The sequence below is a fragment of the Epinephelus moara genome, chromosome 1 (genome assembly GCF_006386435.1).
Source record: "Epinephelus moara isolate mb chromosome 1, YSFRI_EMoa_1.0, whole genome shotgun sequence".
In the NCBI taxonomy this organism is placed as follows: Eukaryota; Metazoa; Chordata; class Actinopteri; order Perciformes; family Serranidae; genus Epinephelus; species Epinephelus moara.
In genome coordinates, this window is record NC_065506.1 from 44,051,174 (window position 1) to 44,066,328 (window position 15,155).

General features: G+C 42.5%; 1 protein-coding gene across 1 annotated transcript; it reads left to right on the forward strand.

Annotated features, from left to right (window-relative positions):
* The first annotated feature begins 6,620 nt into the window (after positions 1 to 6,620).
* Positions 6,621 to 10,994, forward strand: chst1 (carbohydrate (keratan sulfate Gal-6) sulfotransferase 1). Its single transcript, XM_050046322.1, has 2 exons — positions 6,621 to 6,945; positions 8,636 to 10,994. The coding sequence occupies exon 2, from the start codon at positions 8,682 to 8,684 to the stop codon at positions 9,966 to 9,968; it is 1,287 nt and encodes a 428-aa protein (XP_049902279.1). The 5' UTR covers positions 6,621 to 6,945; positions 8,636 to 8,681; the 3' UTR covers positions 9,969 to 10,994.
* The last annotated feature ends 4,161 nt before the right edge of the window (positions 10,995 to 15,155 follow it).

Here is a 15,155-nt window from a genome sequence, read left to right on the forward strand (position 1 = left end):
GGCTGTCTGCCGGATTCACAAGTTCCTCAAAACGGTCCAGTTCCCCTGACTCTCAAAGCACGACTACATCCTTTACATCTCTTTTTAGTGGAAGATTTTAGTCTGGAAAACATCCACTTTAGAATCGATTGTGCGAAAAAGAGAAAGTCGGATGTAAAAGGATCTATATGCAACTATGAGGGGGGAAAACATGCTCAGATCCATGCAGCTGCTAGTTTTGTTTTGTTAATTATTTGGATATATTTCACAATTATTATGTAAAAAATCAAGTATGACTTAGTTAAAGAATAGCATGTTTTTCTTTTTATTTCATGGCCAATTTAACGTTCTGTGGCCCTTCTGGTTATTGAAATCCTCATAAACTCTTACTTGCTAAGTCAGTATGACAGGGATGTTGACATTTGAGAGATGCAGGTCAATCACATTAGAAGTTTATTAATTACAACTAATGACCTCATTAATGGTTGACAAATAATTTACTATTTTTTATAGTTGAAAGAACAAGAATGCCTTTTGGCTTGCAAGATTGCGAAACATTTCTCTGGCTATTGAATCTTTAATAGTTAAGTCACTGATTTCAGGTACATTGTTTAAAATGTAGGGAGATTTAAACCCAGGTCAGACCTAAGATTCTCGTCGAGACTAGTTGAAACAGGCAACAACTTCAATGCGCTGCTCTGCAACATTTTAAAAACCTGCCGGTTCACACCAGTGCAACTAGATGAGACGGTGTATCTTCTCTATGCAACAACTCTCTGTACATCCGATCTGATTTACAGCTTTTCAGCCTTATTTTGTGGCTGAATATAATTTGTAGCTTCTTAAAATATGAATGCGGATAGTGATAGTGAGATACTGGCTACAGTTGCATTTGTAGTAGTGATGAAACTGCAAAAAACAGACACAAAATGAGCATCAGATGGACTGAGTTCATAATGAATACGCCATAATAATGTAATTTACCGGTGCCAATTAATCAGTGAGCGAGACTGTGTGTATGTGTGTGTGTGTGTGTGTGTGTGTGTGGGGGGGGGGGGGCATAAGCACACATCCACCGTCCGACACCGTCAGACAGTGAGGACGGAAACAGAGGGCTTGACAGGGATGGAGCACCTGCTGCAGCAAGACTTCCAGCGGACTTCACCACAAGCTGATTGGCTATGGAAACAGGTGAAGTGCTTTACGTTCTAAAACCAGCCACCAGCGATTTGACCAGCGGAGTTGCAGGTGACACCTTCAGCCGGCTTGAGTCGAGCTCAGACCGGCCAATTCACACCGCTGCAACTTTTCTCTGCAATGCTCTAAAGCAGTTTCGTCTCATCGCAAATTATTAATCTGAACTGGGTTTTAGTGGCATCTAGCGGTTAGCACTGCAGATTGCAACCAACTGAAGGTCTCCTAGTTAGATATCCTAAAGTGTTCATTGTTCATTGGACCAGGTGATTAAAACTGGTAAAATAATTAAGCAGTTTCACATTACAAATTAGTGTTTCTCTTATGATGTTCGGCTTGTCAGAGCCAGACTAGCCCAGCATCTGATAATGTGTACTAAGTTTTTTCCCTTTAAAAAGGGAAGATCCACACATTCAATCTGGAACGTCTCTTCCTCTCCAAAACAAACTATGGACGCCAACGCAAAATTGATTTCCAGCTTCTTTTATTAACTTTTAAAGCTCAACATGGTTTTTCCCCCAGTTATAATGCTGAACTTCTGACTGTCTGTGCTCCAAGTCGTGACCTAAGATCCTCAAGCCTACCCTCACTAGTCGTCCCTAGATCGAAGTTGGTAACTAAAGGTAACTGGGCTTCTGCCATCAAGGCCCCGAGGCTCTGGAATTCCCTGCCAGAGGACATTAGGCTGGTTAACACACTACCTGTTTTTAAATCATTGCTTAAGACTTATTTTTAGGAAGCTTTCCCTTTTAATACCTGATTTGTACTTCCTGATGTGTAACTTTTATGTTTTATTTCCTTTTGTTCTATTCTTGCCTCTGTATACACTATTCTTCTGAGCTCCTATCATTTTTTTTTTTAAAAAATGCACTTTGTGAATCACTTTGAAACCTTGTTTAGATAAGTGCAATACAAATAAAACAATGATTATTATTTGTTATCATATAAGCGTGAATGGTCCAATCCAGAGCCAGTGTTTGGTTTTTCCTTTCTCGGCTATGGTGCACCATGGATCCATAGGACCAGCTCCCTATGTTGATATAAAGGGCTCATTCTAAGGTAACATAAAAACAACAGTTCTTATTTTCAGGTGATTATACACTAAAGAAAACATACTTATTATATTATAACTCATTTCTGTCAATATATCCTTCTTTATCGTACACACTGAACCTTTAAGTCATAGATAATAAGGGTCACAGATTTTTCACTTTATATTAAGCCGACAGCAAAAGTTACTAACTTCTCTGTGATAATGAATGTTATTAATAAGTGTTCTCCACAACAATCCTTCAAATCTTTAACTGTAAATGTTAATAACTTGTTGATGAATGGATTTTGGATCCAGATGCTCTTCAGCACTCATCCAGAAGGTCGGGGGCCAAACGCTCCACTGGAGTGCTCTATGATCTAATGAACTAAAGGGCAAAGCAAGTCTCTTGCTGACGGAGGATAAACACTCACAAGAGAGACTTTTCACAACTTGGCAAACCAACCTTTGTCCTCATTATTGGCTTATAACTTATCTAAAAAACATGAATAAAACCATAAACTGGCCGTTAATGAAACCAGTTGCAACTCATAAGTCATTTATAAAGGGTGCATTATTAGAAAGTGGTAACAGTGTGTATTATTTATAAGCGTATTACACGAGTGGCGTTGTTAATCCCCTATATGACTGTAGCCTCATCTAAACACCTTATAATGAGTCATAAACACAGTTGCAGAGCTGATTCTTTCATGTGTGGTAGCCTGTTATTAAAATGTGAGGCCACTTGTTCGTGCATCTCTCTCCTCCTCCTCACTCACTGTCAAAAGCTGTTTCATTCTTTATTTTCAGCCCTTCTTCCCTCAGACAGCGTGCACTTTTCACACTCATTGCATGTTCATTATCACCCCACCCACACTTGTATCAATACCTAGGTAAGCTACAGATGCCCCAGAGGACAGGTTTTGTAGAAACACAGTGTTGGTGCCGGAGATTTTCTTTTACTGGCACCGGGGTTGTTTGGCGTTTCAATGAGGGTGCTCTGAAACTGAGGGGTTCAAAATAATTTGGTGGTCATCACAGTTTAATTTCTATTGTAACAACCCAGACACACGTACACATGCATGCACAAACAGTACCTGCTCTTTGACAGTTACAGTGTCATTCTGTGTTAAACACAAGGTGAGACATTCAGCTCAAGGGATAAGGATGTAAGGTTCACATGCAGCCTATGTAAACACAACTCTGAATATGAAATTTTACACAATTATACCACAGACTGGGCTTGTACAGAAGCAGCAGGCAACAGACACAGGTTTGTGCAAACTTCCACCTCGATTCTAAGATCACAATCTCATGCGGCCAGCAACACTTCGACTAGATACACACTTTTCCATTCCATAGAACAAATGTTATGTGAAGGATCAACACACAGATAACTATAGAGATGCAGAATGTGCGCTTCAACCTCAAATGCAATGAATTTAAAGGATGAAAAACTTGTGTCTGTTGTTGTGACTGAGTGTGAAATCATCTTGTCTCGGTCCATTGCCATTGTTCCCTCAGTGTTTAAGGCCAACAGTGCCGGGTTACTGGCTCCACATGAGGATAATTTTATATCTAATATCTACAGCAATGCCGGCAATACTCAGCAGCAATCACAAGCAGGTCCCTTCCTCATCTCCATTCTCTGGCTTTTCTTGGTAACGGACAGTGACTACTAGTGGTGTATGTACACCTTCATGAGACCTGAAGTCAAAAACAATCCATTATGATAAACCCATTTTTCCTAATGTTACATTACCAATAAGGCTGGATAGTAAAGGATTACATGTAATTGATTATACATAATCAGATTACAAAAATCAACTTGGTCTCACTCCGAAGTCGTTGAAATCCAGCACTTGGTCAGTGACTGGTCAGATACCGGGGAAATATCAGCATGAAACGTGGTCGTCGCAGTTATAGTTTATTTTGAAAGAGACTGTATGTAAACAATAAAGTTCCTATGAAAATGGAAGTGTATTTTGAAAGGAGACAGTGCATGTAGCAGGCAGAACTTGACATGACGTCCCAGAACTTCAACAACCAACCTCGCACGTGGTATCTGGACATGGAAATCCATGACTAAACGTCGATATGTGACAAGGTCGGGATGACAATGTGTTGGCTCTCCCAGAGGTAGCTACCAGGTCCCCAGGAATTGACCCAGGCTTTGAAGCAAATTATCATAGTGGCCAAACAGTGGAATTACAGTTTTTTTGAGACTGTCGCATGACGCCATTGGGCCCAGAAAGACCATAGACTTACACTGTGAAAGAGATGTCTGCAAATCAGTGGACACAATATATCTGAGCATCACAACCCCCAGGAAAAGACTTGTTTAACTATCAGGATTTGATCCGTTGGGTCCGATGACATTTGTAAAGTCTAGAAAAGAAGCATGATTAATTCTTTTTTTCCCCATTTAAGTTAGCGGAGCGCTAAACTGTGCGCTAAGTAGCCAGCTTGGCCAGTGGAAGTCTCTAGTGCGCTTGCTCTATGGCCCCAGTGATGCAGAGGCAGCGTCAATTATCTGGGTAATTTTTCACATGGCTGTTAAACATTTTTGGAGTTATGCACTGCTGAGCAACTTGTATCCAGTATCCATCCAGTATCAACCCTGTCTCACTCCGAAGTTGTCGAAATCTGGCACTTGGGCAGTGACTTGCAGTGTCAGACCCTGACAAAAAAAGCCCTCTTTTAACGTCAGCATGATACGTGACCAGGTGCCTTTATAGTTTAACAGCACTTGGAGGCATCAGGGGGAAACTCAACGGGACAAGAAAGAAAGTTAAGCTGGTGAAAGTCCAAGTAGGGTGTCCTGTAAGATTATAAAGCCTAACCCCCAAATTCCACCAGATGCGTGTTGGTTGCGTCTGCTCTCCGGAACGGCAGCGGAGCCGATACGTTTCAATTCTAGTCAATGTGTGCGCTTCCACCGGCTGCGACTGTGCTGCATTCCGGCTCCGTCACAGCTGCGGCGTTCCGGAGCCGTCTGCAACAGATACTCAGGACTTCTATTTTTGCCGGACACCGGAGCACAACGCAGCAATTCAGCACAGAGCAGATCGTGCAGGGCAGGAAGTCGTGCACAGAAACAAAATAAAACATCTGGTTCATTTTCAAAATAAAATACACAGTGTTCATGGCGGATCATATTTCCCTGCACTACACCTTGAAAACGTCATAATGGGCGGAGGCAGGCCTGAAGTCAACAGATAAAAGGTTTTAAGACGTCATTTCACCCTGTTGACACCATGGACGAGGAGATGTTAATCATGGAGGTGCACCCAGATGTCTTCCAACTACTCCTCTGGTTTTGTGGTTCTGTTTATAGAAACTACATCTTGTTATATCGCGCGATTATACGTGAACCCGCGAGATCTCGTGGGTCCTTGTGACTCCTGCTGTCCGGCAGAGCTGCACCGCTCCGCACAGCAAACGCAGCCGGTGGGTGTTGACGGACAGCGGAGCACGCAGCGGATAACCAGTGCAGCTGTTCCGCAACGGACACGCATCCAGTGGAATTCCGGCGTTACCCTGTTCTTTTTTCCTCAACCCAACCACATGTTATAGCTGTTGGAGGAAAAACAAACTTCAGTTCGTAGTGCATTTATTTTGAAAGAGACTGTATGTAAACGTTAAATTTCTGGTGAAAACATAAGTGTATTTCAAAAGAAGACAATGCATGTAGCAGGCATAACTTGACACAGTGTCCCAGAGCATCAACAACCAATGCACCCAGGGTCCCTTGCATGGAGTATGTGGACGTGGAAGGTTCATGACCAAGCGTGGATATGTGATGAGATCGGAGTGAGAATCTGTTGATCCAGTTCTCTTTATACATCCATGGTAGCTACAGCACCCCTATGCACCTCCCTGGCACTGCCTGTGGAATCACAGAGCTCGAGGCAGTAATGTTGATGTGAGTTATTGTCAAAGTCAGACAATAAATGTGCATAAAATACCTCAAACCATCCTGCAAAGTGCCCAGAATCAGACAGGCAGGATAACATGTAAAAGAAGTGAGCTAAAATAACCAGTTGCACCTGCAGGATGTGCTGCAGTCATGCCATTCATGAAGGAGGAGAAATCAGAAAGTAGTGGTTTCATGCCAAATAATCAAACATTTGCACACAATTCAAATTGAAAAGGAGGTTGATGGAATCACTGTGAACTCGCTGCAACATCGGCTGGGTGAAAAGAGCTGGTCTGCTTGCCTGTGTGAAGGAGGAGTGTGTGATGTGGCAGGCAAGAGACTGAGGATGATGATGATGATGGTGTGTGTGTGTGAGTAAGTGTGTGTGTCACAGAGAGAGAGAGAGAGAGAGAGAGAGAGAGAGAGGGAGAGGCAGGTGGAAAGGGGGAGGGGTCTGGGGTGGTCCAGACAGTCGGTCCTTGTGTACCTCACACACTCTCAGCCTCTGCGCATCATTTAAGGGGAGCCCGGCTGTCGCTTTTCTCACCGCCTGGCTGCTTCATAATAACACGACCGCTCCAACGCTGCTCCGCCACTTTTTTTTTTTTTTAATTCTGTTTCACTCTCTCTGCGGCTGAAGCCGACCGTTCAACTTAAACCGACTCACACCACCGTTATATGGAAAATACAGCTCCGCCAGGCGCATTTATTCTCTCCGTACCCGACATGAAGCGCACGGTGGAAAACGTTTGAGGACTAAAGGAAACCAGCCGTGATTCATGGACGTACAGCGCATCATGAGAATACTACAACTACCAACAAGGTATAACGGAGTGCGAAATTACTCCTTAATTTCACCCTGCTTCATCACATTGGATGATTTATACAGGCTTTATGTCATATAGTGATTTTTGGAACACTTGCAGCTGGGTGGGATATGTTCATTTGCGCTATGTGGTCTTATCGCAGCGTTAGTGAGGATGTCTGCATCGTGGAAAATCAGTCAGGAACCTGTTCCCGCTGCAGCATAGTGGGCTTTTCATCCCAAATGTCGATGAGAGGAGGGCATTTATGCTCTCTATAAGCATAAGTGCGCAGAGTTGCTATATGTGGCCATGGAAGTCAGTATTTAGTGTTGCTGTTAGAGTATGAAGCAAACCATCAACACTGTCAGCTCCTTCACACAAACACAAGTCTGAGTCTCTCTGTGCAGTCAGAGGGGGAATATATATTTTTATCTGCTGTCATGAAACAATTTTGGGGTTTTATTTCTTCTCTCAGGTGTTATTTTTAGAGTAGCCTGCGAGATACCCTGATGCATCATTTCTTTTTGTGGACCTCACAAGTCTCGTGCATGGCTTCTGAAGTGATGGTGCTGAGCCTTTATGTTACTTACACCATCAAAGCTCCCTGCATCAGGCCCCAGCACGTCTTATTTAAAAGAAAATTCAGAGTGGGACAGGCTCTCTGTGTGATTATCTAATTCTTCACTTGCAGCATCATTTCCCCTTGATATGACATTGGCAGTGAAGCTTTAAAGTATTGTTTACCTTCTTTTGTGCTGCCCTTTATCCCTCTGACAAACAAGTGGAATACAGCACAATGCTCAGACTCCCCAATCAGGCCAAACAAGGTCCTTGAATTAGATGCAGACATGTTGGAGTAGACAGAGAGCACAGGGTGGATGTATGGGGTGTGCTGCAGTGTAGTGGACATGCTGAAGTATCCTGTGTCCCTAATAATGATTATATGGTCAATTTCGGTGCATTTTCAGCCCAGAAAGAACATTGCAGACATATGACTAGAATATATTTTATGATTTTTGGGTAAAATCTATTTTAAAACATTGGCACAAACTAAAAGAAAATGTGTCTTGCCATTTTTAGATACTGTATACAGCCTGTTTTGTGCTCGCACTCCACTGTGGTGTGGGCTGTTAGAGTGCTGTACATGTTTTTGGCAGGCAGTGTCAGCTGATTGGATAGACACCAAAAGTTAGATGGCTCTCCGCTTTATCTTTTTTAATTTTCAAAAATTAGGCTTGAGCACCGGAAGGAGGAACGGGACACAAATTAAATGATTAAGTCACAGGATTCTGACTCGTGGGTACAGCAATCTTTATTAAGGACTGATCTTGTTCCCTTCTTATTCACTATGTAGTAAATCTTCAACCCTGCCTTCAGTGTAAGCACCAAAGTGAATCAAAGCCCAGCCTTTTGTCCCTGGAATCATAAATAAATTATAGCCTGTATAGTCAACCAACTGATGACTCACCCTCGATTCTAAAATCAATCACAATACAAGTTGTCCCACCGTTAATTGGTATATTCAAATGAGATTTTATTGTGATGTTCTCTCTCTGCTGTGCTGTGTCAAATTGTCGTGTCAAATGTTTAATATCAATTGCCATTTTAGGGCAGTAAGTAGAGAGCTATTCACTGAACTGCTAGACCCTAAAACTAATAATGAAATAATTTCTAAGAATAAAAAGACAACACATTATTTGTTCACAGGGAGGACCTGGCATGGACCGCTGTGTCTAAATGAAGTGGTTCAGCCATGCAATGTTCCTGGAAGGCAGTGATTCTGCTGGCCTTGGCCTCCATTGCCATCCAGTACACGGCCATCCGGACACTCACCTCCAAGCCTTTCCAGCTGTGCCCGTTGCCCAGCCCCCAGAACTGCGGTCTGGGGGGCCAGGAGACAGAACCTCCCTTTGAGCGAGGAGCAGCAGGCGGTGGAGGCTGCGATGACTACCCTTACTTCTCCATCAATGCCACACGCAAAACCCACATCCTGGTCCTGGCCACCACCCGTAGCGGCTCCTCCTTTGTTGGCCAGCTGCTTAACCAGCACCAGGAGGTGTTCTACCTGTTTGAGCCTCTTTATCATGTTCAGACCACACTGATTCCACGTCTGTCACACAGCCGCAATGCTGCGGACCGGCGTGTGATGCTGGGCGCCAGTCGAGATCTCCTGCGTAGCCTGTACGGTTGCGACCTCTATTTCCTGGAGAGCTACATCAAACCGACGCCCACGAACCACACCACGGATAAACTGTTCCGCCGTGGTGCCAGCCGAGCGTTGTGCCAGCAACCTGTGTGTGATGCCTTTGGCCCTGCTGATGTGAATGTCGAAGAAGGGGACTGTGTAAAGAAATGTGCGACTCTGAACATGACCTTAGCAACGGAGGCATGCCGCGAGAAGCGACACGTGGCGATTAAAATTGTTCGTGTGCCGGAGATTGGAGATCTACGCGCTTTGGTGGAAGACCCACGGCTGAACATCAAAGTGATTCAACTGGTCAGAGACCCGCGCGGTATCCTGTCATCACGGATTGAGACATTCAGGGATACGTATCGTCTGTGGCGTATTTGGAGAGCCACGGGGCGAAGGCCCTATAATCTAGACTTGAGTCAGCTCACGGTTGTCTGTGAAGACTTTCTCAGTTCTGTTTCGACTGGTCTCAGCCATCCCTATTGGCTAAAAGGGAAATACATGTTGGTTCGCTATGAGGATTTGGCCAGAAATCCACTTCTCAAGACAAAGGAGATCTATGACTATCTGGGGCTGCCTATGGATAAAAATGTGGAAGACTGGATACATGCAAACACTCGGGGCAGCAATGAGCCCTCAGCAAAACATAAGTTTGGTACAGTGAGGGACTCAGCAGCTAATGCAGAGAGCTGGCGTTTGAAACTGTCTTATGACATGGTAGAATACACACAGACTGTGTGTCAAAAAGTACTTCACCAGCTCGGATACAAGGCTGTGAAATCAGTAGAGGAACTGAAAAACATGTCCCTCTCACTGGTACAGGACAAAACTTTTGTACCTTTTTTGTAACAAAGATAGTTCTCTAATGACTATTTTTGATATATTTATAATTGTTGCCTTATGATTTCTTTAGTTTGTCGGTTTGGTTTCTGTAGTTTTGTTTCTTCAGATTTGCACTAAAGATTTTGAATGCACCGCGGGAACTATGGATGATTCCCCAATGTTACAGAACAGCACACTTAAAACACAAAGTAATCAAACAAGCTAGTTTACAGATGTCTCATTATTTAGTTTTTTTTCCTCCATGAATAGAACCGAGACAGGCACGGTCTTCATTAAGTTCCTGTATGCAAGCAGTTGTTTCAACAAAAGTAAAATGTTGCCCTTCATAAACATTGGATAGGAGCTGCGAGGGGTTTTGGTAAAGCAGACATGTTTTCTTTTAGACCTGTGTGGCAAAATTTGGACTGTACAAGCCCTACTGTGCAATAAATAGTGAATGTCGCAGTCAACCTTTACCACTATGGCATTTCTATCCATGTGGGAAGAGAAGAGATACTTCTGACAGATGCCACGCTCGCAATGGATAATTGCAGACAATTAATAGGCTCTCAAGTTAAAGGGACAGAATCCCAATGGCGGTCATGAGTGTTTCATCAGAGGATTTACAACCATCTGTGATAGACAAACACACACTAATGAGAGATAATGTCAAAATCTTCATTACTGTAGGTATTTAGAGAATTTTTCAAGATGATTACAGCATTAAAAAACATGGATGTCGACATCATATAGGTCCAAGTAGACAATGAAGCATTCTGATGAGGAACTGTATTTGTCAGTTTTATTTATTGCATTATTTATTTATTTTTAATTTGTAGTCCATTCATTTGAAAGTACTCAGTGTGAAATTTACATGGCCTTTTCTGTCTTCAATTAAAAATGTTGATGCTACTGTCGTCCATTGATGGTAACACACTGAGGCACCACTTAAACAGTAAAGGACTTTGTTGTTTTTGTGCCACTTGATCAGTGCGCAAGACGTGACAAAAAGAAAACATCCCAGAATAAAAATAGTGTATGCATTCTCTCTGAAGTACAATAACATCTCCTTTGACAGTTCATGTTGGATCTGTGTTTATCCTCCACATGAAAGATTCATAACAGAGGAAGATACGTATGACTTTGTAGAACAGGTTGCACGGCAGATTCCCATATATCCAGAATGTGTGGATAGCCTGCACTATGAAACTCAGCCACGCTCACACAGTGTACGAACATTAGATCACATGTAAAAAGAGCATTACAGTAATGACAGCCCATAATCTGGGATAAATCCTCTGATCATTAATGTAGCAGTTGGCTTGCTGCTTCTACCAGGCAATGTGAAAGGGTAGAGGGTCATGGCTGAAATACAGTACGCCACAGTCGTGTAAAGTGATGTGTCCTTTTTTCGTCCTACTACTTAAAAATAATGCTGCACACACTGGACAGTTGCCAAAGCATTAAACATGATGTTATTATTTTTTAAATTTATTTCTGAACAGTAGCAACCCCAGAATTTTTTTTAATGGGGTGGCCAGATGGAGGATGTTGAAAATCTTGGTCTGGCACACCAAAACTAAAAGCCATGACTTGATTTCAAGAATTCTGTTATGCTTTTGTGGTGCATTGAAAGCTCTGTCAATTTTAGAGTTAAAGCACTGCACAGTGAAATACTATGGTTTCTTCTTCTACAATTAATCTGATGGGCTTAGAGTAATACTGGAACAGTTAAAGGGATGGTTCACATTTTTTGAAGTGGGGTTTATAGGGTACTTTTTTCAGTGTACGCAATACAGTTTGCCGCAGGCATGCTAGAGTCGAACACCAAAGCTAAGCAATCTACTGCTATGGACGGGTCAGCAACAAACCTAGCCTATTTTAGCGACCTTAAGAAAGTCACACCTAAAAATATCAGTTTCAGTTTCAGTGTGCGCTATATTGAAAGTATTTCCACCACTTTACCTTTCCAGCAGACAGCCCGTTTCGACAGGGAACATGTTAACCATCTTCAGTTCCTTATCTATGCTTTCGTCAAAACCACCAAACTCCACTTACAAAAACAATCATTTAAGCTTGGTGAACATGGGAGCTGCTTGTATACTGCTGCCTTGATAAGATAGTTATTGTGTGACTTTTGTGAATCTGAACCAGCCCTTTTAAATGCTAAAGTCACACAATTACACAGATAAATAACTGATCGATGCAGCAGAATAACAGCAGCACCTGTGATCAGCAATCTTAAATCACTGTTTTTCTCAATGCAGTCTGGTTTTTAAGGGAGCAATATAACTGCTTTATTTTCCAGTAGAAAATCAAAGTAAAGTGGTGGAGTCGGGAGGAGTCGACAAGTCGTGTGTTTTTTCCCTCTCTCTCTCTCTCTCTTGTGTGCTTGTGTACTGAATGCAATCGCTGCCTCTGATTGGCTTATGCTGATACTTTATCCTTGACTTAACCAATAGTCATAGTCACTTCATAAAAAGGGCGGTAACGTTACTTGGCGTGTAGAGGGGAAATTAACACAAGACCACAACAAGACAAGAGACATGGCTGCTGAGAACGTAGGTGGTGATAGGCCTGAGAAAACGCCTGAAGGCCCGAACGTACTCGGGCGGAACGTACGCGGAACGGACCCCGCGGACTCAAAGCAGACGTCCGCAAGTCCTGTATGCGCAAAGCTCAGATTTTACGACCGCACGGACTCCGCTCCGTGCACCAGTGACTGCTCGGCATGTATATTTCACATCGCGGGGATTTTTCACGGACATTTTTACAGGAAACTACAACGCCGAAGTGCGCTCGACTATGAAAGCCCGAATGACTGCGGACATTCCTCGCGGAGTCCGCTCCGCTAATAGTACGCCCGAGTATGTTCGGGCCTGAGAGTGACAGACACACATCACATGTGTGGAGATACTTCATTTTCCTCCGCCGTGTCAATGTGATGACGTCATCAAATGACTTGTCGACTCGACTTAGACTTCATTGACAGATAAGTCGACCTGAAAAAAATCAAAGTTGTTAATGCCCTAGTACCCAATACAACCCCACTTCAAAAAATCTGAGCTATCCCTTTAAAGATTTTGAGTCCCATATCAATGTGATTTGTATCTCTATAAACATGTGTCAGTCGATTTACTGTTCTTCCAATAAGCTAGTTGTACTTTTCCTTATAAAGATAAATACAGGACTTTAAATGAGTACATTGATTTTAAGGTACTGCGAACAAGCCTACTCAGTTTTAAAATACACCACACTGAGGCCTCCCATTATTTTCAATTATTTAGGCGGGGGTGGGGGGGGCAGCGGCCACACCTTGGCGCGCCACTGTCTCTGAACAGACAGAGGCTTTTGGTTTTCTAATCCAATTCACACACCATTCCTAAACTCAAGCACAAAATTATATAGACAAAGCTGCCAGTTTTATTTGCTGTAAAATTAACCATATTATAAGCATTTGGTACTGATGGAATCTCGGACCATTATGTGGATATGGATTGAAGAGCCCAACTGGCGCAAACAGCAATGTTCTGGTAAATATTCCCACAGTTGGTTTATATTTGACGGAATGTTTACCATCTTATGCAGTGGTTAGTTTGTCTTCCCAGTTACTGTGCAGAACACTGTGATCATTTCACGCTCTGCGCTGTATTTCTAAATCTCTCTCTGTTACTGTAGCAGCTTAAATTGAATGTCGGTTTGCATTATGTAGCACAGGAACTGTCAAGGTTGTGTGCACAACACACAGCTGGGTCCATAAAATGCAGAGTAACCTTTCAGAGTGATATTGGTAAACACTGTGCATTCAATATGATAAGCGTGTTGCACTTAAGACTTGGCTGATATGCAGCAGACAAAGACAGGACGGATTCTCAAAGATAGCAGAGGCAGAAATAATTGCCACTTTATTAGAGAAAATGTCAGTTTCGAGGTGTAAACGAATGGGTTTTCAGATTTGCCGTCCTATCACAAGACTTTAGATGTGTTAGATAGCATTTAGTGAAATTAATAATACTATAGATATGATAAATGTGTAGCTATACACTGAGTAATGATCAAAGTAATGTCTGTCCTGATACTGATAAAAAAAAAAGTCTTTACCTTTTTTTTTTGTCAGTGTAGCTTTTTACAACCCGGACCATTGATTTCAACGAATGGCATCACTGCAGATAACTGTGCAGTCAAATAAGATGGGTCCATTGATTTCCATGCAATGACCACTTGTTTACCCATAAGATATAAACCCCGTGAATGGAGCATCACACACCCGGGCTCATCAGTATTGGTGACCGGATGTCCATTGAGATGCAGAGCACAAACCTTTGATCCTCCTCTGTGCCGGGGCTGGAGGCAAACTCTCTCTCCCTCTCTCCCTCTTCTCTCTGCCTGTGCTTTCTCCATCATCCACCTCTTTCTTTCTTACTGAGATCTCAGGGGATTGTTCCTTTGCTTCAGTGCTCACTCTCTGTTTTTCACTTTACCTCGGAATCTTCTGGATGTGCTTGGCATACTTTTAATTTTAAAACTGAAGAAAAGCTGCAAAGCTTAGTGCGTGTGCATGCATATGATTTCTTTGGGCAATTAAAGCCATAGTTTGACATATTGGGAAATATGGTTATTTGCTTTTTGTTGGAGAGTTCGATGAGAGGACTGATACCTCTCACATGTCTGTTTGTGAAATATGGAGGTACATCAAGCAGCTGGTTAGCTTAGTTTAGTACAATGTCTGGAAACACGGTAAAAACAAACAAAACCAAACAAGAGTCAACAGCAAAAAAAAAAAAGCTTTGGCAAATTTTTCACGGGCGCAACCCACTTACTCAGCTCTGCTGCTCATCCCACAAATGCATGTTCCTTACAAATGTGGCACCATTTAAAAGGGAAATAAACAGCATTGTTACAACAAAGAAATAATCTACCATACACAAATTTCCTTACTTTTTGTGCTTAGTTTATGATATCTTACGGAATAGCACCCCATGAAGTTTCAACTTAAATTACAGAGACTAGGTTTAGGCAAGTAAATAACTGTGGTTGGGTTTAGGTAAAGAAAAACGGTGACCGCATACCTTAAAATGACCCAAAGTTCACTTCAAACACCGATCTCCCTGGGAAAGTCCTGTGTTTTTTGACCCATCCATCAATCAATCAATCAATCAATCAATTTTATTTATAAAGCCCAATATCACAAATCACAATTTGCCTCACAGGGCT